We start from the raw sequence: 22,322 nt of genomic DNA on the forward strand, positions 1-22,322 counted from the left end.
CCCAGTCGCCAAATCGACCGCTGGGATCTTCGGCCTCATAAGACGGCTGCATCGCCATGTTTTCTTCATTTCGTATACTGTCATTCGTTTTAAGCGTATTTTTGAGATGTCACTTATTTACAATCGTCAGATGTTGGACCTGGGAACTAAAACTAATGTCGAGTTCCACTACCAGCCTTTTGCTTTTGAAATGGATCAAGTTGACGGCTCCGTTTTCCCCGGGCGTACCGGTGCGGACCGAGGAAACAAGGATCTCATTGTTAACTCTAACGAAACCTCGTCAAGAACGTGGAGATACGTGGGGGAACTGCGAGAATCCTGTGAACAGATCCCAAATGATCGACTGGGAAGAGGATAAGCAGCAACTTCCGTGTTTGCATGCCGTACGACCTTTTTGAGCCGCATGATCAAAGTTTCGGCCATTCTCCGGTTCCTGTATTCCCTAAACAACAGCGAGCTGTCTTCAAAACTCCCATCACGAGAGCAGAAGGTCCACCCGCTCACCTTGCGGAAACATTTGTTCTGCCTCTTTTGATAATTGCAGCGGATCTGACCTGCCGAGCTCAAGTCTTGGCTCATTTCGGCATCCCGCCCAAACATACATAAACGTCAAACTTGACTTTACTTCTTACAACTCGCTACTGTGTTCCGTGTTGGATAGCGTTTAGGACAACCGTTGCTTAGAGCCGGCTCACAACTCAGTCTTCAACAGTTCTGCACGGTACTGAAAATGGCACAAGACTCGAAACCTGACCATGAGAACCTTGCTGTTCTACAAAGGAACCGTTTACCAACACGTGCTTATTGGATTCCAGATACCGCAGTGTTGTTGAACGGTGAATGGGATTTCCACTATGCATCAAGTCCCCTGGAGGCTCCCCAGGTGGAAGATAAGTCATTAACCATCGGTGACGAGTGGACGAGGATAAACGTGCCAGGACATTGGCAACTACAGGGTCATGGGAGACCACACTACACCAACGTCATCTACCCATTCCCAGTTTGCCCACCCCATATCCCCACGGAGAACCCAACGGGAACTTATCGGCGAACGTTTAGCGTCCCACTCAGCTGGGACCGGTCCTCTCAACTTCGCCTGCGCTTTGATGGTGTGGACAGCTCTTATCATGTCTGGGTTAATGGTACTTTCGTTGGGTATTCTCAAGGTAGCAGAAATCCTGCTGAGTTTGATATCAGCTCAGTGATTAAGCGAGAAAGAGAAAATGAGCTAGTTGTTCAAGTCTACCAGTGGTGCGAGGCATCCTATATTGAGGACCAGGACCAGTGGTGGCTCTCAGGTGAGTAGCTGTCCGATGTTGGAACGATTGAAATGACAAGGGGTTGAACCAATAATCTCCAGGTATTTTTCGAGATGTGCACTTGCTTGCATTTCCAGGGGAATTCAGGATAGAGGATTTCTTCATCAAAACGGTATTAGATGCAGAATATCATGATGCTTCTGTGCAGGTCAAAGTGTCACTCTCAGAATCAACCGATCACAAACTGGCTATTACGGTACTGGAAGGCCAGGAGAACCTGGGATCACACGAGCAAACCGTACCCTCAGGAACCTCCAACATAAATCTTGAAGTGTTAATCCAAAATCCGAAGAAGTGGACAGCCGAAACTCCTTACCTCTACAATATTAGATTGTCTCTGATCTCTCCTGATGCAGAAGTTGTCCAGTCCATCGAGCAGAAGGTCGGTTTTCGCAAGGTGGAAATAAAAAAAGGGTTGATCTCGGTCAACGGGAAACCACTGCTCCTACGTGGAACTAACCGGCACGACCACCACCCCCGATTTGGCAGAGCCGTCCCACTAGACTTCATGAGAGAAGACCTGTTGCTGATGAAGCGTCACAATATCAATGCTTTGAGAACTAGCCATTATCCTGCCCATCCTCGACTATACGACATGGCTGATGAGCTGGGTTTGTGGGTCATGGACGAAGCGGATCTTGAGTGCCACGGATTCTACGATGCAGTCGCGCGGCCCCTCGACATCCCAGAAGAGATGGACTACGAAGAGCGCAAAGCCTTGACGTTCCCACAGGCCGCCAAGTACACGTCCGACAACCCAGAATGGAAGGAGGCGTACGTTGATAGGATGCGGCAACTCATCCAGCGCGATAAGAACCATCCCAGTATCATCATGTGGTCGCTAGGGAATGAGGCTTTCTACGGTCAGAACCATGTAGCAATGTATGAGTACGCCAAGTCTGTAGATCCTGAGAGACCAGTCCATTACGAAGGCGACGTCAAGGCTGCTAGCGCAGACATGTTCTCGTATATGTACCCAAACATGGAGCGACTTGCTAAGTGGGTTGAGAATGAGGGCGTCAAGGAGGACGGTACTTTTGAAAAGCCAGTGGTGCTTTGTGAATATGCTCATGCAATGGGCAATGGTCCTGGATGGCTTGAGGATTACCAGAACATGTTCAGGAAATACCCACGATTGCAAGGTGGCTACATCTGGGAGTGGGCGAACCATGGCTTGTGGAATGCTGAAGGTGGCTTCTACGGCTACGGTGGTGACTTCGGTGATGAGCCGAATGATGCGACATTCGTCATGGATGGACTTTGTAATAGCGAGCACAAGCCAACACCAGGTCTCCTCGAGCTGAAGAAGGTCTTTCAGCCTGTGAAGTTCGAGTACGAGGACGGCAAGGTCTACATTACCAACGAGTATGACTTTGTCGGCCTCGATCATCTTGTCGCAACCTACAGCATCGAGTCCCTTGGCCAGGAGTGAGTTAGTTCTACCACAATAACATGTCCGTACTAACCAGTTCTAGTACTATATTGATTGAGTCCGCAGAATTGTCATTGCCAAAGTTGGAGTCCTGGACGCGCGCTGAGCTTAGCCTGCCGGTTGACCTCGCGAAATTCAAGGACTCGTCGAATGAGATCTTCCTGACTATTGACATCAAACTGCGATCGATCACAAATTGGGCCAGCGCATCCCACGAAATTGCATGGTGGCAGCACAAAGTCTCCAGCGGCAACCCAATGACACCAGCTCGGTTGCTGACATCTAGCAAGATCAGCACTGAAGAATCGCGGACAAGGCTCGAAATCACGGGTGCGGATTGGAGTATCTCCTTCGACAAAGTCCGCGGCTACATGGCGAGCTGGACCCAAGGTGGACGATCTCTAGTAGAGATGGACCCCAAGCACAAGGCCGCCTTAATCCCCAACTTCTGGCGAGCACCGACCGACAACGATAGACCGGGCGACATAAACATCCCGGGATCACTACCCTACTGGAAGCACTACGGCGTCGACGCCCTAACATCACAACTGCGCGCCTTCTCCTGGATCGGCGGCGACGAAGACGTCAAAATCACCGCACACACCTACCTCTCACCCCCGATCCTTGATTGGGGTTACAACGTGCACGCCCTGTATACGATATCGAATTCAGGCAAGCTAACCGTAAACATCAAAGCGCAACCGGTCGGTGCCGCACCAAGACAGATCCCGCGTCTCGGCCTGAACCTGCGCCTCCCCTCACGCCTCCGCAGCGCCAAGTGGCTCGGCCTCGGGCCCGGCGAGTCGTACCCGGACAAGCGCGGCGCACAGCGGATAGGCATCTGGTCGCAACGCGTTGAGGACCTCGAGACGGCCTACGACGTGCCCCAGGAGAACGGGAATAGGCTCGAGACGCGCTGGCTGAGGATTAGCGACGAGTACGGAGCGGGGATCCAGGCGAAGCTCACGAGCGCGCCGGGCCATTTCAGCTGGACAGCTGGACGGCATGGCGCCGAGGCGCTGGAGAGGGCGAAGCATCCGTGTGATTTGGTCCCGGAGGATGCGACGCTGTTGAACCTGAGCGCGAAGGTTGCGGGTGTCGGGACCGCTGCGTGTGGGCCAGGGGTAAGAGAGGATTTGCAGGTCAAGGTTCAGGAGGACGAGTTTGAGTTTGTGCTTCAGGCTGTTCAGGCTTGAGAGGGGAGTTGCTGAAGGATTCCGCGTGCGCTAGATAGAACAATATCAAATGTATGGGCGTTATTATTGAGAGATACTCCAATTTACATTCAAACCCCATCGAAATTCAATGCCTCGTCAGAGCACACATGGAATTAGCTACATCGACCTCTTCCTCTGTTATGCTGGCACCATTGGTTTGGTTCGCCATCAACCTCTCAGTCTCGTAGATGATGCGCAGAGCCTGCTCCACGCTCGGGGACTCGGGAGCACCTAAATTTTCCTGCCACCTTTGAAATACCTTCCTCAGATGTGGACCCGTTTCCATGATATCGTACCGGTGATTGATCTGGCGCACGGATCTACCGGTGGCCAGGAGGATCATCATGGCCGTGGCCATACTGGTCAAGGGTTCAGTAAAATGCCAGCAATGCGGGAGGAGGCGGGATGGCTCACGATAGTGCACAGATCCAGGTGTCCACGAGGACGGTATGCGCGAAGCCCGTCAGAGCCAAGATGTGCGAAGTGCATGCGTCTAAGCAGACCGTGGCTCGTGTAATGATGTCGTCTCTGCTGACCCCGCGCACTTCGTGAGGCCCATTGGCGAGTAGCCAGGCCAGGTATGGCCTATATATGACGCTCTTACATGTTAGATAGCGTTGCCTCAAGAAGCCGCCACATTCGGAAGGCAGATCATGGATATCGTGTGCATTGAAGCGGAACGAATGTGGTAAGACATCACGCCATTCGTCGAGCTGATGGTCCAGTTCAGTGACGATCGCTGGGAAGCGCGAGATGTCTGTAGCGGCTCCTGAGTCGCGCGCATACAGCAGTTGATGGACTCTGTTTAGTAGGCGCCGCATGGATATGCATGCCAAGAAGTAGAGAGATGCGTGCTCCGTCTGGTCGGGGTCTGCGTGGGTCGCGTAGCTGCCTGGGAGAGAGACGGATGACTCAATCTGAGCAATTCCACTTTGCGGTAGTGCAGATAGCTCAGCTAGGTAGTCACTTGAAACATATTAGTGTGATACGACTTGATGAGTGATTCCAACTCAGCGAGTACCCCTTACCTCTCCAAAATATAGCATGCCCAGAAGATCCGTCGCAAGCACTCCTGGTTCTCGTCAGGTTCGTTTACTGGGGGGTATGAAAGCAGCAACAGGCATTTGGATGCAGTGTTGTGAATATAGTTCCACGCCTGGAGAGGACGCCGCAAGTATGCGAAGTAGAGCCTTTACTTGTCAGCAAACCTGCTGTGCTTTAGGAGAACCCGATGCCTACGCTGCGAAGAATAGTGACTGTACTGCCATGCAACTCATTTCCGAGTGGACCATGTGCATCGCCCTCAGCGCTCCGTCAAAGTACAATTCGCCCATCGCTTTACGTGCCCGGCGAAACTCAACCTCTTCGCGGTTGGCACTCGTATCCTCACTATGAACTAAACTGCCCACTACATCGCCGGCACAGCCGAGAGCCATGACAAGCTGTGCGCAACAGCTAGCTACAAGATCTGTGCTTTCGAGAAGGCCTTGCGAAACTAATAATCGAGTGTTCTCGAGCTGTGTCCGGGATAGCACGGGATACCAAAAGTTCACCGTCCTCTGGAATGAATCGAGGATGGCGTCGAGGTCTACAGGGGAAAGATATGGGTACATGGAGTTGGAGCGCATCAGAAGGCTTGGTCTGGACTGTTCTAGCTGGAATATTGAAGCGTAGTTCTGACGAATCGACGGAAAAGAATCAAAATATGACCACGATAGGATCGACTCCGTGGTAGATGTGTGCAGCGATTCGAGGATTGCATTTTCGAGGTTGGTCGTCTGACGATTTGGACGGATCTCGTCAATTGACAGGCTTCTTTGAGATAATGGGCGGGCTGATATTGGACTTTGCAATGCGACCGTGGGTGATTGCACCTGCCGCTCAAATCAGTCGCTGATCGTGTGTTGATGGAATTGTTCTCACCATAGTCAAGTTCATCTGCTGAAGCAACTCTTCAACCCTGAGGACACCCTCAAGGATGAGGTCACTCTTCCCCCGGCTAACATCAAATCAAATCAGATGGGTAGTTCAATTCATCTTTCAGTTTTGCTTTTGTTTTGGACATGTTGGTGGACTGACGTATTAGCCTCGGAGCCGTAGGAGCATTCCTGCTTGGAATTGAGACATGCGTGGCACGGCTTGTTGCCATCGCATCTGCTCGCAAGTCAGCCAAACACGGTCCTCGTGAGGCCGAAATGCAGGCGAAAACAAGCTTTCGCGGGGAAGGGAGATCCTGTACCTGATCTTCCTAGATCTGCAGACATCACACTGCGGAGCATGTCAGCCTTTGAAAAACTCCAATTCCCAGTTTGCAAGTCAGACACTTACTGCATGCGAGGTCCTGAGACGCTTCTTGGTTGGCTCGGGTGACTCTATGAAATCGTCCATTTCGTCGTCGTATGCTGTCCGGACCGAGGCGGACCGCAAGAATCAGGACTTGCTGAGGTTCAAATACGAAGCCCACACCGACAGGCTGGAGAGCATGTGGAGAAGCGGGGGTGGGTTGCCCAATGCGAAATCGTATGGGGGCGCTGGGGGGGATCCTCAAGCTTCAAGACCTCGGTCAGGGACGCAATTCGCTCGCTTCACTCCCCCATTCATCCCCTCAAACCAGCCCGTCGATTTTGTTCCGCTGTCCCCCGCATTGAGCCTGCAGCATGTTTTGTTGCCCAGGATCTGGGTCGAACCAGACCAGACCACTGTGTGCTCCCCAGTCTGCAAGTGATATGCTCGTTTGATTTGAGCCTTGGAGAATATCAGATGGTCCTTTACCATCGTTCGACATGGTCTGCTGCTTTCCCATTGGTGGCAGATCAAGGTCACAGGGTTCCAGTACCCGAACCGGCCCAGAGTACTCGCTACCAACAATAGCTTCCATGGTTGCATTCGGTTGCATTTGCTTGGAACAATACCCTTCGGATGTACATGTGCTCCAATGAGTGCTTCTCACATCCTGCGGGCGACACGGTCGGATATGGGCAAACGGCATGTATAAAGATGCAGCGTCGCAGCGCTCGTTGCCATATTTGTGGAGGTCATTCTCGGAGGGCTAGTTGTGCTACCTTTCGCCGACAGTTCTGCAACATTGGCCCCTTGAGTTCGCGATTCACCCAAGGCCTAACGTGAGGATTAACATATCACGGTCTTGTCTGTTTCGTAATCCAGTGTCACAATGACCGAAACAGAGAAAGAGGCTCGTGTCTCCAACGATCCGGCTGTTGAAGATCACACTGACACCAACACGGCCGTCCAACTGTCGCACGATGTGGAGAACACCAACTACTCCCCGTGGACATGGTCAATGATCCGCTTGTATATAGTTTTGGTCGTCCCGTACCTATGCGGTTGTCTGAATGGCTACGATGGATCTTTGATGGGCGGCCTGAACGGAATGACATCCTACCAGAAGTATTTCAACATGTAAGTGAAGAATTCACCCTTCTTGGGCGAATAACTTTTTAGCGTTGTGGCATGGACTTCTAATCTCCTCCAACAGGACTGTGGCTGGATCTAGCACCGGTATAGTCTTCGCCATGTACAACATTGGTTCAGTCGCCGCTGTCTTCATTACGGGACCAACGAATGACTACCTCGGACGCAGAATGGGTATGTTTGTGGGGGCACTTATTGTGATCGTTGGCACATGCGTACAAGCACCTTCAACATCTTACGGCCAATTCTTAGGAGGTCGTTTCGTGAGTCTCTCCCAGACGGCAAAGTGCTACTAGAAAAGATCCAATCTTGCCTAGGCTATGAGCCAACTCAGTGCTGACTTTCGGATCTCAGATTCTTGGTTTCGGTGTATCATTCTGCTGTGTTAGTGCGCCTTGCTACGTCAGTGAAATGGGTATGAAGCGATTGAGCCTGAATCTGATTTCCATTATTATCAGCTAACATTTCTCCCAACAGCCCATCCGCACTGGCGCGGTACTATCACGGGCTTATACAATTGCACATGGTATATCGGATCCATCGTCGCCAGCTGGGTCGTATACAGCTGCAGCTATCTCGCTCGTGTCGATGCGTGGCGCATACCTATCTGGTGTCAGATGATCACATCCGGTATCGTGGTTGCCGGTGTCTGGTTCCTACCTGAGTCTCCTCGATGGCTCATGGCTCACGATCGTGTCGATGAAGCAGCCCAAGTACTCGCCAAGTACCACGGCGATAATGACACTGCCCACCCAATCGTCCAGCTCCAGCTCAAGGAGATGACGCGTCAGATAAGTGTTGACGCCAGCGACAAGAAATTTTGGGATTACCACGAGCTTTGGGATACACACTCTGCCAGGAGACGTCTTATCTGCGTCCTGGGCATGGCTTGCTTCGGTCAGATCTCTGGGAACAGCTTGAGCAGCTACTACATGGCAGCTATGCTCAAGTCGGCCGGTGTCGTTGAGGAGCACAAGGTTCTGGCGCTCAACGCGATCAACCCCGTGCTGAGCTTCCTCGGTTCCATCCTGGGAGCCCGCATGACGGATGTTATTGGCCGGAGGTGAGTTTTGTATGTCATGGGCGATGAAAGTACCAATACTGACCTTGAATCTTAGACCTCTGCTCATCTACACGACCATATTCTCCTCGGTCTGCTTCGCCATCATAACGGGGACCTCGAAGATGGCGACCGACGACCCGTCGCAGGTGGCCGCGGCCAATACGACCATCGCCTTCATCTTCATCTTCGGCATAGTCTTCTCGTTCGGCTGGACGCCTCTACAGAGTATGTACATCGCCGAGACGCTGCCGACGTCGACGAGAGCCAAAGGCACCGCCGTGGGCAACTTTGCAAGCAGCGCTTCGAGCACTGTGCTCCAGTACGCCAGCGGGCCCGCCTTCGAGAACATTGGCTACTACTTCTATCTTGTCTTCGTCTTCTGGGACCTCGTCGAGGTCGGCGTCATCTACCTTTACTTCCCCGAGACCAAGGATCGTACTTTGGAGGAATTGGCTGAGGTTTTCGAGGCGCCTAATCCGGTCAAGAAGAGTTTGGAGAAGAGGAATGCAAGCACTGTCCTACACACAATGCAGCTCGAGGCAGATGAGAAGGTCGTATAAGCATTGCAGTGACCTTTCTTGCTACCTCTGGGTTGTTGGGAGGATGACTGAGGTTGAAAACATCAAATGCCAGCGCTTATTCGCACAGGTGCAACTTTTACTTGGAAACATTCAAGATCAGGCACAGGATTACGGGATTTCGAGTTCGCCAACCAGGACCTTCATTAGACGCTACATGTTATCATCGTTATTGTAATATACATGATAGTTCAACCCCGTCACAAGCCGGGTCAAATCACAGCCATATGAATCTGGAGACCAGTGTCCGTCTCCCATGTGATTGGAACATTTGGTGCGACATAGTAAATGAAGCCCTCTACGAGCTCGTGGTCCTTACCATCAGCCTTCATCGTACCCTTGCCTTGAGTGACAATCAGAACACCAGGTCCATCACTCGGCGAGAGCTCGTCCGTCTCTCCAGCCTTGAGTTCAGCCTTCAGCATATCGAACTCACTCAACTCGGGCTTGTACACAACCGTGTTACCAGTCTTACTCTTCTCGTACTTTTGACTGGGAAGGTAGACATCCTCTTTCCTGTGCGCCTTGAACGAGAGGGTTTCGGCGAACATGTCAATGCTGTTGCGCTCAGCCGGGGGACAGAAACCGCTGTTCAGAACGTTGTTAGATCTGGCCATACATTCGACAATGTTGCCCGACAGATATGCGTGGATGCCGTCGGCAGGGATATAGATGGCGTCTCCAGGGCCAAACACCATGAAATTCATGCACGCGAGAGCCACGAGATTACCGGCATCTTCGCGGCCATACTGGTCCTGCAGACGAGGTAGCAGATCCAGAATGTATGATGCCTCTCCGAGATCCGACTTCGGTACCTGTGCGAGCTCCTCTTGTGCCTCCTTCACCACCTGCAGGTCGGTCTTGAGGATCTTGCGTGTGACCTCGCGTAACGTTTCGTCGGTCCAGCTTTTGGTGTGCTCCGGCACGAACTGTTGCAGCGGCTTCAGCTTGAAAAGCGGCTCGATTTGAGCCAACGGCTTCCATCCCGCAAAGACCTCAAACTTGCCCAGCGCGACTGCAATCTCTGGTTTGTGATTGGGATCCGTGAAGTTCTCCGGGTCCTTCTTGTGCAACCTGGTGGCCAAGTCCTTGTTTGGGTGGATTTGTAGAGGCAGGGCCTTGGCAATGGAGAGAATCTGACCGCATATCAGTTGGGTTGTTGTGCAGTAAGATGGGTGGGAGTATTGCTCACCTTAGGCAGGAAAGGCAACTGTGCATCGAACTTGTCAATAACCTTTCTTCCCAGCAGCTGCTCCTTGTTGGCGTCGATTACGTCTTTCAGCAGTTCTCCCGTATCGAGCTTCCGCGCTGGGAAGTCTGGGTAGTCGCCGAACCACATCTCAGAGTAGTATTCGTCATCTTTAATATCGAAATTGATGCCGGGCGTACGGACACACAGTTGGGCTGCGAGTGATTGGCTCCCCTTCTTTCCCCATGGGTAGTTGTTGCAGGTTCCGCTCAGCTGAAATACTAAGGGCGCCATGATTGTCGTGTCTAATTTATGGGTGAAGGGTTCATTCAAGTTCTCAGTGGCTTCCTCCAAGATTGGCTCAATTGGTCCAATTTGATTGACTTCAGTTGGATACTTGAATTGAGAGCAGAGGTATTTTGTTTTCTTTAATGTTACTTTTTTACAGTTCTATGGTGTGTCACAGACTTCCATTTGGCCTTTTTGTGCACCTACCGATAACTTGTGATTACCTCAGTATGCTGTGATATATGCATGTCGTCATAGACCATCATTTTCCTCTGAGTATTGCTCCGTGAGAGCCGTTGTGCGCAGCGCGTTTTGTGGAGAGTTTGGCGGAGACCTGGGACATTTATATATGTAAAGCTGCGGCTGCTGCCATACTAACTTTGGCAACTTGACAGCTGTATCCCCAGTGAGGGGTTCCAACTTGCCTGCAGTTTGCGTCACTGAGCTGAGACTCGGGACTATGCCAAGGTAATAAGAATATCCTGACGTGACATGGCTTGATGGCCTGATGGCCACCTGAAAAGACCCACAAAAGAAACTGGAGCAATTCTATCAGAACAAAACGGCACTTTGGCTTCTGCTCTTGACAGACCCGAAGATCCTACGGGATTTTACCTCAAAAAAGAGCATGCACTGCGTAGTGCATGGTTTTCATTCTAATTAGTCTACGGTTAGGAGTTTTACTTCCGGACACGTTTGCAGGCCAACAGACTGGCGACTCCCGCGAGTTCTGCCAAACTGTCAATCTACAGACTAATGCCGAATGCCATACCCCAACAGGGCAGGCGAGCCAGGGGCCAAGCTGTCAAACTTTACGATCGTCTCGATTCAGCACAGATCTATTCCCACAAATTAACTATTTCTTCAAGTTCTTTTTTCGCTAATCCCTCATTCACTCTTGTTTTGCAGCCTCTCTAGCCTCTGGATGTCATGTAGGTGTGGTGTACAAAGAGCTTTAGGCGGGCGCTAAAACAATCTAGCGCATAGCTCAACGAGTCTGGCCCGTTGGATTGCGGCTGCGATTGCTATTTCGTTTAAGGTTCATTTAGCCATCGACGTCATTTGCGCGATTGCAGCTGAAACAAATGCGCCGTTGAGACCATATCGTGCCAACCAAGTCTTGGAAGTCGACGATTCAGATCATGGCAGGTCGAAAGGAGGGAAAGCTTGCATAGACCACTGCTACTAATAATAAGTGACTGCCCTAAGGTTAGATAGGTCCTTCACTGCATACTTTTGCTATCTTCAACTACAACTTTGACCTTCTAAACCATCGTAGTATTGGCACCCAACGCGGCGGGGTTGTGCGCACATTATGGCAGCTCCAGAAGAGACAAAAGGGCATTTCCCCTCGCTCTCTTCCCACTCAGAAGCTGCAGGGACTGGCCTTGCCGAATTTCTTCCAATCCATACAGACGTCGCAGATCCCGAGCATGTCGAGACAGCAAATCATCTTTCTGACGAGCCCACGCTATCACATGCCCTTGCAATGGATGACCACGAAGAGAAAGGTGCTGCCCAGTTGGATCATTTCGAGGAAGATGTAAAAGACTTGGGATGGTTCAAAAAGAAGGAAGACATGCCAGGGCCGCTTGTGGGCGGTCTAGACAACGAAGAGTTATGGCTTCTCATCCGACGATTCAACAAGCAGATGTACCATGTAAAGGAGGTCACCAGCGCTGTTCCCGGAAATCTCGACCTCAATATCGCAGACGAGGAAGAGTTCTCGCCCGACAAGCTGAGGGCCAACGTTGAGAGGCTCTATATGACTGTTCTCATTAGCCTATTAGGAGCTACCAAGCATATAGCGCGTCTTCGGTCATGGCGTGAGACGAGGCGAACGACTGCTTTTTGCGCGGTGCGTCCCTTTATTACGAGCTGGCATGCGTTGATTGGCTAATGTTTTATTGCAGGTCTACACGGTCGCATGGCTATTTGATTTCATTGTACCATTGCTCGTTGTAACGTTCATCACCTTGATCGTGTATCCGCCCTCTAGAGACGTCATGTTCCCACCGGCGCCTATCGCCTTGGTGGACAACAAGTCTGGCGGCGTACAGAAACCAAAGTCTGGTGTGCTGGGCAGTCACGATTCCGCGACGGGTGCTCCCGAAAACCACAAAGGTGAAGCGGTTGAACAGGAAGCCAGCAACTTTTTCAATGGCATTACCTCTGTCGTTATCACCAGTGCAACTGGCAAGCACCCACAAGGCGACCCTGACTCCGATGGCAAAGATCCCGGGGAACAAGTGCCGGACCCCAGTGGAGCTGCTCTGAAGGCAGTAGACGCAAAAGATATTGCCGCAGGTGGGAAGCCATCTAAGCATCATGACAAGACGAAAGTCCCTATGGAAACCACCGTTTGGACCAAGATGAGACCCGTCATGCATGGTGAGCGCATGTACATATATATCATGACATGCTGCTAACAACACATAGGTGTCGCCGACGTATCTGATACCTGGGAACGATTCAGCAATGCCCTGTCACCAACTCCACCATTTCCCCACGACATCTACCGCTTGAGACTTGCAGCAGTTATTGCGCCACTCTTTTTTGTTTCTCTTTTCGTCACCTCCTACATGTTCATGAAGGGCCTTACATTTGGCGTAGGCTTTGGCTTCTTCGGTGATCCAGTCATCACGCGTGGTATCGTACTGCTAAACCGCAAGTTCCCTCACTGGCAGAAGCTTCTGGAACTTCGCAACACCATTCTCAAGGGGGTACCTACCAATGCACAGCTTACTCTAACACTTCTTCGTATCGGAGAGGCGAACAAGGCGCCACTACCACCGGCACCTCGTACCATGGAAGCACCACCGGATCGCCCGGCTGCCGTGACCGAAGACGAGCTCCGCGCAACTGGAGCAGACTATCCTCTGAACGCTACCAATGAAGAACTCGACGAGGCTATCCAACACGACCCCACAGTGAAGCATGAAACAGATGGCCAAGACATTGACGATGCAAAGAGTCCCAAACATGGACGTAAAGGTAGTAAGGTTGTCAATTTCTTTAAGGGCATGACCAAAGGTGGCGTTAAGACGACCATGGGTCTCGACAAGGTGCGCGCCAAGGCTGGCTCCCACCATGCCAAGGACAGACTGGGTGCGGCTCCCAAGCCTAGCGAGCAGTTGCTGTCCGGGCCAGTCTTTTTCAAGGGCCGCCACAACGGATTGAAAGGACACATATACATTTCGACGAAAGCTACTATCCCTGCTGTCGCTTTCAGTACCGATAGTACCATCGAAAGAATTGGTACCGAAGACAGAGAAGACCTGCACCCACTCTGGAGCATACCTGTAGCCGACATCAAGGAACTGAAGAAGACTGGAGGCTATGGCTGGAAGGCAAAGATTGTTGTGGGTTGGTCTCTTGGTAGAGAAGTTGCCGATGCATTGGAGATTGTGGACAGAACTGGAAAGATGTTCAAGATTACCGCACTACCGTTGAGAGATGAGTTGTTCAACCGTCTTATTGCTATGGGTGGGCAGAAATGGGAGGCATGGTGAGGAACACCATAACGTACATATGATTTCTTGTGTTGACCGACTGTTAGCTCTAGGTATTGGACTGTGGTGAATGAGCACCGATGTACGAAAATGTATGATAACGTAGAAACAAAGGTATACAAGAACACAAATATTATAATATGAGCACGAAATCTTTCTTACTTCGCAACAAGTCTGCTCAGACATTATCGCTATAGCTTTGGTGATTTAATAGGAACCGTACGACTCCTACGGTATGATGTATTTCGAGAAGGCACAGATTCTTGATTAGTGTACAAATGGTCACATACTTGAAGAACAATGGTCGGGTTTTCTGGCTCTCATCAAAGAGAGAACAATTTCTCAATTCCAAACATCATAAGTAACTAGATGATCATCCTGCGCTCCGATATTTTCGTGTGCTCAAGGCCTCGCCTCATAAGTATTCCTGTTACTTGTTATTCTGCTCAACAGCATGATTCTAGCCTTCAACATAGGTCCATGACTACACCTGCTGCTCAGGAGCAACATCGTCGACATTGACCCTAGGGCAGGCCGGACTGCTCCGTACTAGTTGGCCTTCTCGGGAACATGTGTCCAGCCCTCGGTGCCAATGACTGGTCCGCGCTTGTCGGCCTGTTCGGGGACATGTGTCCAGCCCTCGGCGCCGATGACTGTTCCGCGCTTGTTCGCCTTCTCGGGAACATGTGTCCAGCCCTCGGCGCCGATCACTCCACGCTTGTTGGCCTTCTCGGGAACATGTGTCCAGCCCTCGGTGCCAATGACTGATCCGCGCTTGTTGGCCTGTTCGGGGACATGTGTCCAGCCCTCGGCGCCGATGACTGTTCCGCGCTTGTTGGCTTTCTCAGGAACATGTGTCCAGCCCTCGGTGCCAATGACTGGTCCGCGCTTGTTCGCCTTCTCGGGAACATGTGTCCAGCCCTCGGCGCCGATCACTCCACGCTTTTTAGCATTTGTCCAGGTGTCAGGAACGTGAGTCCAGAGCTCGGGTCCAACGGCTGCGGCGTCTACTTCGCGCTTATTGGCCTCCTCGGGAACATGTGTCCAGCCATTGGTGCCAATCGCTGCACCGGCTGCTTCGCGCTTCTGCTCACCAGAGGAGCGCACGTCGGTCCAGGTAGGTGTATGAGTCCAGGGCTGCACGGTCGGTGCAGGAACTGCAGTGGTGGACGTGGAACTTGCTGCTGGAATTTGGTTCAATTATCATTTCTGAAGATTATGATATCTCATTTTTACCTCTTATAGCAAGCCCATGGGCTCCGATGGCCAGCATGGCAGTCATGTACAGAATCTTTGAGCACTGCATCTTGAAGTATGTTTAAGCGATGGCTTTGAATAAAAAATCTCTCAAGGATTATAATAAAGGGGCTGAAGATTACAGACGTGATGGAGGTTGTGGTCTTGAGTCTATCGATTGAATGGTGCCAGGGGGCAAGTCTGCTTTATATATACACGCTATAGCATCAATCCTCGGTCTTCTCTTACTCGCAGAGTAACAAATTATCGTGACTGGCTTCAGCAACCTAGGTCAAAGAGACGTCCCTACACACACAACTGTACAACATACCAATATGTTTCTTCACCGACTCTACTCTGCTCTCGTTCTTGTCGTCTTGCACAGATGCTGAACCCTGTATTTACTGCTGTAGCTGTGAGTGGTTGAGCCTTCATGCAAGCATTCGCGCCATTGTCCTGCTTTTTGACCTTGACATATGTACGGGACTTATGTCTGCAGATATTTGCCACTGCAAGGCGTGACTTACGTCGTATGAATGTATGTCGACTATCACTTGTGAATGCCTTGTGCTATAGCAATCGAGATGAATCATTTCCCGTAGCACAACCTCCAAGCTGTCCTTGGAGCCAAAGCATGTGACAGGTAAACGCCGGATACCAGCCTAGTCGTAAACAAACTATAGAATGGGAGCTTTGCTGCGAGGAACTTTTGGTCAAGGGTCGTCTGATAGGATAATCACTATTGAGTTTAAGCTGTACTATATCCACTTGAAGATGCAATGGTATAATCCTTGCATCTGCTGCACCTACGGTTTGATCTTTCAGCTCATGCGGCTATTATACCGTAAGGAATGGATAAGCGGTACAAACTTTTTAATGCAGCCAAGACGTCGACAGACGGGATAGGTACTGTGCCATGCACAGTCACACCAGTGTCAGATGTCCTGTAGTGTGTCAATACATCCGTACAAACATAACTCGAACGTTCATACGGGTGCTGACATTTGAGATCTCAGTCTATACTTTTTTTTTGTTCTCGTGATTATCTACGAGATCAAGCTCTTCCGTTCATGTTTTTGAAATGTCCCGGTAGTTTAATTTTACTCTTTGAACTCTTTAGCATGTTCAGCTTCTTAAACCTACGATCTATTCCTTGGGATAGGCAATCTACGCTCATGGGTTCAATGAATTCTTACCACAAAGAAGACAGGACTGATTCGTCAAGCTCTCGCGACGAGGAGATGGAAGAGGGCGAATCATTTCTGGAACCACACCAACAAGTGAGAAGAACATCGAGATTTCAGGTCGTTCAACGCTACTTTCTCTCAACGTCTCTTCATGGCCTTCTTCTGAGCGCAAACGTTGTCTTTTTCGTTCTATACTCTACAGGGTGGCTAGCAGGGAGGAACATGCCAGACCCACAGCATGCGAATAGTACGTCTTTCCACACCCAAACAATCAAGTTATAACGTGAATGATACTCATATCGAACCCAGCTGTGTTCCGGGACGTCATACAATATGAAGAGCGTCATTTCGACTACACCTCCACCTACAAAGGCGATGGATCCTTGAACACCAACAAAAAGACTCTCAATTTAAATGGCCCACCGCGACCGGAATACGAAAACGCCTGGCACCGATTGATGGCATGTAAGTGTGCCTTTCTTCCACACTCCGGCCTTTCTGTTGTCTTACGCGGCGTTATATCTCTCAGACCAGAGCTTTCGAGTAAGTGAAGAAGAGTTGGGTCAATATGCCGGACAAAAGAGTCTCGTGAAACTCTCCGACGACAGCGGTTACTACATGGGAGTGTCAGTGCAACATGCCCTCCACTGTGTCCAAAGGCTCCACCATTATGTCTATCGTGATCACTATCATCCCAATCTCTCTGAAACAGATAGTTTCGCACTTAAAGTGCACACAGGTATGTGCTACCAGAAGATTTATCCTTTGCGAAAGACCTTACTAAAAGAGTTCTAGATCATTGCTTGGATTGGCTTAGGCAGTATGTTCAGTGCAATGCCGACACGACCCTAATACCCATTCGATGGGCAGAACAGTAACGCGTCACCTGATCAGCTAAGAAAGAAGAGCAACTTTGATTCTAATTCTAATTCGTGCCGTAGTACCCCGACGCCGGTCGTGAAGGATTGGGGAAAGAGAACTTGTGTGTCCTGGGAACCAATCATGGAGTTCATGGCAGCTCGCTCGTTTGATCCCTTCGAGCCTGGTCTCCTCGTGCATCCCATCTTCGGTACGTCTTCAAGAAGATACATTGGTGCAATTGCTACGGATTGTAATTAACCACGATTTTGTCGCAGGAGATCCCTATAATACTACAATCTCAAATGTTGGGTCGACGGTGCTTCCTGATGGATATTCGGGTTTACTAGGAGGTGAGCGGGGACCAACTCAGTAGCTTCAACGACGTAGGACATGGCTTTTCGATTTTGTGATCAGATTAACTTAGTTACTTTGAAATAACATACTGTGGTGCCTTTCAGTTCGTTCTTAGGGGAATGGTCGCTTCTACGAGTGATCATTTTCATCGTAGTCTTCACACCGCATCGGATCATGCTTATGCTAGGCAGAGGAGACGGCCTAAACAAGTGCAGCCGCTGAGACACCCGCGTGGTAATGCAATTGGAGTATGTAAATTATCTATGAAGCAGTGGGCACAAACTTCGATGCACGCCAGATCTATCGCCTATTGGCTACCTACTATCACGACACACCATGAAGACAACATGGAAACAACAAATTGCCAAAGTTCAGTGAGAGGCCCAGAACTGTGGAGAAGAACCTTGTTACCATTCGTAATGCACGCTAAGATGCACGATTCTGATTGAGGGCCGGTGCGCCCACATCAATTTTGAGTTCACTACCTATGTTCCAGCTGAGTCCTAGTCTAGGTGTGAAAGTAAGCACTTAAACTCATATACTGTGCGGCAACACGACGGTCGGTAGTTCGATGGAATATCTTGTACGACCATAAATTCAGCTATATCGTAAGTATAGTATCGCAGGAGGCTAAGGTAGACCTAACGCATGCATTACTGCATCTATTACCATTCTAACCCGATGGTGTTATTCATGCATTCTTGCATTCTCTCAAAAGCAATACGGAGAACTAGTAATTTGCAATTGAGCTCCTTCTCTAACTTCGATGGGGCTATCATGTTGTATCCGAGATGAAGTAAGAGCTTGGCTGCTCAATTATGTGCGCTTGACTGTAAAACTTACCATGAAATGACACCTTTACATGCGCCTATACTAGACCGGAACCTAAATCAGCCACCGTCTAGTATAAGATGCGGCAATTCTCATAAGGCACGTGACGAGATACGATCGGTCACTCGCCGGATCTTAATGGTGCAATTTGCGGAATACCGCAGCAGGTTGATGCATTAGTTGATTTGTGCACAAAATCGAAGCGCGCAAAACGTAACGATGAGATGTCAACATGCGGCCACCTTCAAACAGCTATCCGAACCCAAGAGGGTCTTTACTTCGTGACACATTAATCATTAATTGACGTAATATGATATAGGCGGTGTGTCCCGTCTTGGCGGCGTGGCTTATATGCAAGAAGGTCTCAGGTGTACCTACGTGGCCAATGGCTCCCTTGGACTTCTAGATTTCACCTAGATAGATAGAACGTAGAAAGTCAAGAGTGTGATACGTAGCCTCCGGCAAGGACGGTCCTTATGCTTCTAGACCGCCATGAAGGGCTGTACAAGTTCATCACGCCATGTACTAACATTGACCAAACTTCATTTGTTATGTTTAACCTCCTCACCAAAGTCTTGGCATTTTCCTATATCCCTGTTGTGCGTGGTAACCTCAATCTATAGAGCTTTAGTAGGTCAACAGAAATGCGCCGAATGTGTGACAAATACCATGAGCCTATTAGCGTTACCATGTCGTACGACCTCTGTCTGCGAAGTGCACCCCGATATGCACGTCCAACTACCAGTGGAAATACAGCATTGTCATTTGAAATGAGCGGATTGGTGCTACTTATGCCGAACAGCTTCCGTGTGAGCATCCAGTGAAACTGACCGGTCTCAGACAAGGCTGATGATCTCATTTTGGCTTCAATGATTTGTTTTGAATCCCGAAAACCTCTGTATCTGTCTACATGAAGTTTTGCATTACTCAACAAAACAAAGATTTGGTCAATGCAGCAGTCAATTTGACTCGAAGATTTTGCTATATTCTCGTGGTTCCACTCTGTTTATTCTATCATCATGACTTCCGTTGCCTACCACAACGACTATGACCATATAAGAATGGAATCAACTATGGATCCATTTTCGGACAAGCAAGAGAACAGTGCAGAGACAACTTCTGTAACGAAAGTGCGCTTATTACCTGCAGCCATCCATTTTCTGGTCTGTTCTCTGGCTCTCTGGGCTGTAGTGACTCAAGTGCTACGATACGGCAGTGAGTCTTGCACAATCATTAAGGAGATTGACTCGCCTACGACAACTTCTCAGAAGCCCTCAACATACAAACCCGATGTGTACCGCCCCAAAACACTGGCGCCAGGTGTCAGTTCCTGTTACTGTGGGACCACGATCCGGGAAGCAATGTCTCTCGGGTGTATATACGATTCATTGTCGGTAGCTTGGTTGCCATCTTATTGCAGGGACGAGCAGCTGACAGTGGAGTTTGAGCATGCCGGGCCAGGTATCGATGGTGCCTGGAGCTACTTCCGTGACAGGAAAGGCCTCATATCGATCAACAAGACCGAGATGGCCGCTTTGGCTGAACTTGGCGGCACTTTCTGGGCGTCTCAGGACTGGCATATTGCTCATTGTCTGTTTTATTGGCAGAAATATGTCCGCATGAGGGACACCGGTGCTGTCATGGAAGCCTTCTTTGATTCGCTTCACCATGCTAAGCATTGCACTCGCTTGATCAGGAACCCTGCCCCTGGTCCCTTTGTCCTTATTGAGGTTGATCCAAGACTGAATTCAAGCAGTACAGAACTCTGAGGAGAATTGGGGGAGAGGACATGGCCGGTAAGAAAAGATACCTTTATCATATTCTTCGCCAGTGTGACCAGGCTTGCAAGGGCGACTTCAATAAATTTATTGGGGCGTGCCACCATCTTCCATACAAAAGACTACCCAAATAAGTTTAATCTATCTTTTCGTCTCACCTGTGTGGATTGATGTATAATACCACACTTTGCCTCTCTAATTTGGGCCCGTAATTACAAGCAGATCTGAACGGCTCGCTCAATGTCGTTCCCGTCTATTTCGTAGCTACCTTGTTAGCCACATGCCACACCTCGATGCCTTTCCGCCGAGGCAAAGTTCGCAAAAGCGGAATGGTCCTCGCAAAATCGTCCGTCTCGCGATACGCGAGGTGTGCATCGACACTGTCCCATCCCAAAACCAGTACTAGAACCCGCGACTTTGCACCGTCGAATTCTATGTCTTCCAACGCAAAGCCGTGTGCCACCTCTCCGCTGAAGCCCTTCGGGTTGATCTTCTTGCTCTCGTCAAGGAACTCTTGAGCCTGGGCCAGGACTTCCTGCTGCTGCTCCAGATCGAGATCAGCAGGGAAGTACGCATGAATAACCTCAGCGACTGCCGTTTTGCCACGCCCGCCATCATTGCTGAGGACAGTAGGTGGGAAGGGAACGAATGGCACGTGATAGATAGAAGGCACGCCTTGGATGACCCCGCCTATATCCTCGTTGAAGGGGCCGTAGGCTGGTGTCTGCATGAATTTCTCGTGCGCCGATAGGGCTTCCCAGTCGATGAAGAGTGCGATATACTCTGAGTTCTCATGTCTGGTCGAATGGCGCACGCACAGAGACCCGGGCTGCTCGAGGACTACCGAGCTGACCTTTTTCGCAGCTACGTCTGGGTCGACGCCGGCCTTGAGGTGGAGGGAGGCGATTTCCGTGACAGCGGACATTGTATTTTGTTCGTGTTGTGATAACTGTTCAGTTGAATATACAAGTGCTGTAGCAAGGTTTCGCAGACAAGCGACCGATTGAGACGAGTATTAAATTGAAGGGCATCGTTCGCTCATAACTTTGCGAATTGATGACAAATATCATTTGTTTCTAAGCTATTCGGTAAAGTGTCACTCAATTTGCCCCGCTCCGTCCCGCTTCCTGATTTCGGCGCCGAATAATGAACCAAGACTTGCTGCATCACCGAAGAATATCAACGACGATGGCCCTTGACTTGTCAATTGCGGGGCAGTCGATCGTCTGTTTCGCTTCAGAGTATGTGGCAACGCGATTCAAGAGTAAATAGCAAAGATCGCACCAATGGTCTTCTTGGGATGTGCCGAAAGCTCTCAGCATGTTGACTTAGTAGACATTAACTTCACAGGTTGTAAGTCACGTCTAGACTAGAATATACTAGTTCTGAAATGAAGAGTTGTTGTTCCGCCCAGGACATTTAGAATAATCATGTTAATCTAGCCTAGCTAAGCAAGAGAAACCGAAGTTTGGAACGTGAACATGAATAATAGTTTCTAATCGCGGCACTTTTTCGTTGGTACTTGGTTAACTTATATGTTACGAGAGAAGCCCATCTCTATCAGTATAGAAATACATGCCTTTGCCTTTTCTCTCTCTCTTCCTTTTTCTCTTTGACTATAATCTGGCGCTATAAACATAGGCACAGGGTTTGATATACTTGGAACAAATTCAAATATCGTACTAGCAGTACATTCTGGCCAATAAATCGCAGTGATGTTTGAATTTGCTTGCAAACTAAGATTAAAGCAAGAACTGCGCTCTATGGAGCGTCCTTGACGCCTTTCGACACACTATTACGGTGGTGCACTCACATTCCCTATGGCTACGCCGCCAACTTAGAATAAACATCACGAAATTTCTTGTTGTGTGGATCCGCCGACTATCAGTAGAATCGCTCAAGTTCATTTAAGAGAAATAGGAACATTGAAGATGAAGTTTGCAGGTCTAATATGGATGTTTCGCAGTTGCACGTGAAGCCAGTCTAACGTACTCGGTGCCGTGGGGGAGTGGCATGTAATCCCCGTACCAAAATCCACGTAAACA

The 22,322-nt window shown here is 49.8% G+C and overlaps 10 protein-coding genes across 10 annotated transcripts; 6 read left to right on the forward strand and 4 right to left on the reverse strand.

Annotated features, from left to right (window-relative positions):
• Positions 1-730: 730 nt before the first annotated feature.
• BKA67DRAFT_596353 (beta-galactosidase) lies at positions 731-3,947 on the forward strand (the record flags this gene model as incomplete). The annotated part of the gene is made up of 3 exons (XM_046105292.1): positions 731-1,298; positions 1,361-2,747; positions 2,795-3,947. 3 exons carry the CDS (start codon positions 731-733, stop codon positions 3,945-3,947), a joined length of 3,108 nt encoding a protein of 1,035 aa, XP_045950821.1.
• A 55-nt stretch (positions 3,948-4,002) lies between these two features.
• On the reverse strand, positions 4,003-6,420 carry BKA67DRAFT_588825 (C6 zinc finger domain-containing protein). The gene is made up of 8 exons (XM_046104393.1): positions 6,297-6,420; positions 6,208-6,236; positions 6,048-6,122; positions 5,892-5,967; positions 5,208-5,842; positions 4,997-5,158; positions 4,383-4,934; positions 4,003-4,327 (listed from the first exon to the last, which is right to left on the reverse strand). The coding sequence occupies exons 1-8, from the start codon at positions 6,354-6,356 to the stop codon at positions 4,054-4,056; spliced, it is 1,863 nt and encodes a 620-aa protein (XP_045950822.1). The 5' UTR covers positions 6,357-6,420; the 3' UTR covers positions 4,003-4,053.
• A 720-nt stretch (positions 6,421-7,140) lies between these two features.
• BKA67DRAFT_596355 (sugar transporter-like protein) lies at positions 7,141-9,023 on the forward strand (the record flags this gene model as incomplete). Its single annotated transcript, XM_046105293.1, has 5 exons — positions 7,141-7,388; positions 7,465-7,663; positions 7,755-7,815; positions 7,878-8,463; positions 8,519-9,023. 5 exons carry the CDS (start codon positions 7,141-7,143, stop codon positions 9,021-9,023), a joined length of 1,599 nt encoding a protein of 532 aa, XP_045950823.1.
• A 115-nt stretch (positions 9,024-9,138) lies between these two features.
• On the reverse strand, positions 9,139-10,923 carry BKA67DRAFT_144072 (RmlC-like cupin domain-containing protein). The gene is made up of 2 exons (XM_046095072.1): positions 10,234-10,923; positions 9,139-10,177 (listed from the first exon to the last, which is right to left on the reverse strand). The coding sequence occupies exons 1-2, from the start codon at positions 10,522-10,524 to the stop codon at positions 9,254-9,256; spliced, it is 1,215 nt and encodes a 404-aa protein (XP_045950824.1). The 5' UTR covers positions 10,525-10,923; the 3' UTR covers positions 9,139-9,253.
• A 445-nt stretch (positions 10,924-11,368) lies between these two features.
• Positions 11,369-14,289, forward strand: BKA67DRAFT_588836 (uncharacterized protein). The gene is made up of 5 exons (XM_046104394.1): positions 11,369-11,450; positions 11,499-11,727; positions 11,798-12,376; positions 12,432-12,909; positions 12,958-14,289. Exons 3-5 carry the CDS (start codon positions 11,834-11,836, stop codon positions 14,028-14,030), a joined length of 2,094 nt encoding a protein of 697 aa, XP_045950825.1. The 5' UTR covers positions 11,369-11,450; positions 11,499-11,727; positions 11,798-11,833; the 3' UTR covers positions 14,031-14,289.
• A 54-nt stretch (positions 14,290-14,343) lies between these two features.
• Positions 14,344-14,583, forward strand: BKA67DRAFT_144273 (uncharacterized protein). Its single transcript, XM_046095073.1, has one exon. The coding sequence runs from the start codon at positions 14,400-14,402 to the stop codon at positions 14,550-14,552; it is 153 nt and encodes a 50-aa protein (XP_045950826.1). The 5' UTR covers positions 14,344-14,399; the 3' UTR covers positions 14,553-14,583.
• On the reverse strand, positions 14,580-15,409 carry BKA67DRAFT_671663 (uncharacterized protein; the record flags this gene model as incomplete). Its single annotated transcript, XM_046108700.1, has 2 exons — positions 15,267-15,409; positions 14,580-15,214 (listed from the first exon to the last, which is right to left on the reverse strand). The coding sequence occupies exons 1-2, from the start codon at positions 15,334-15,336 to the stop codon at positions 14,580-14,582; spliced, it is 705 nt and encodes a 234-aa protein (XP_045950827.1). The 5' UTR covers positions 15,337-15,409.
• A 1,331-nt stretch (positions 15,410-16,740) lies between these two features.
• On the forward strand, positions 16,741-17,572 carry BKA67DRAFT_528716 (uncharacterized protein; the record flags this gene model as incomplete). Its single annotated transcript, XM_046098976.1, has 4 exons — positions 16,741-16,918; positions 16,983-17,192; positions 17,249-17,327; positions 17,395-17,572. 4 exons carry the CDS (start codon positions 16,741-16,743, stop codon positions 17,570-17,572), a joined length of 645 nt encoding a protein of 214 aa, XP_045950828.1.
• Positions 17,573-19,626: 2,054 nt separating this feature from the next.
• Positions 19,627-20,253, forward strand: BKA67DRAFT_499897 (uncharacterized protein; the record flags this gene model as incomplete). Its single annotated transcript, XM_046097075.1, has 1 exon — positions 19,627-20,253. A coding segment is annotated over one exon (627 nt), but the record flags the coding sequence as incomplete, so codon positions are not given.
• Positions 20,123-21,323, reverse strand: BKA67DRAFT_588849 (uncharacterized protein). The gene has a single exon (XM_046104395.1). The coding sequence runs from the start codon at positions 21,200-21,202 to the stop codon at positions 20,531-20,533; it is 672 nt and encodes a 223-aa protein (XP_045950830.1). The 5' UTR covers positions 21,203-21,323; the 3' UTR covers positions 20,123-20,530.
• Positions 21,324-22,322: the final 999 nt, after the last annotated feature.

Source organism: Truncatella angustata (genome assembly GCF_020726525.1).
Source record: "Truncatella angustata strain MPI-SDFR-AT-0073 chromosome Unknown BKA67scaffold_15, whole genome shotgun sequence".
NCBI classification, from domain to species: domain Eukaryota; kingdom Fungi; phylum Ascomycota; class Sordariomycetes; order Amphisphaeriales; family Sporocadaceae; genus Truncatella; species Truncatella angustata.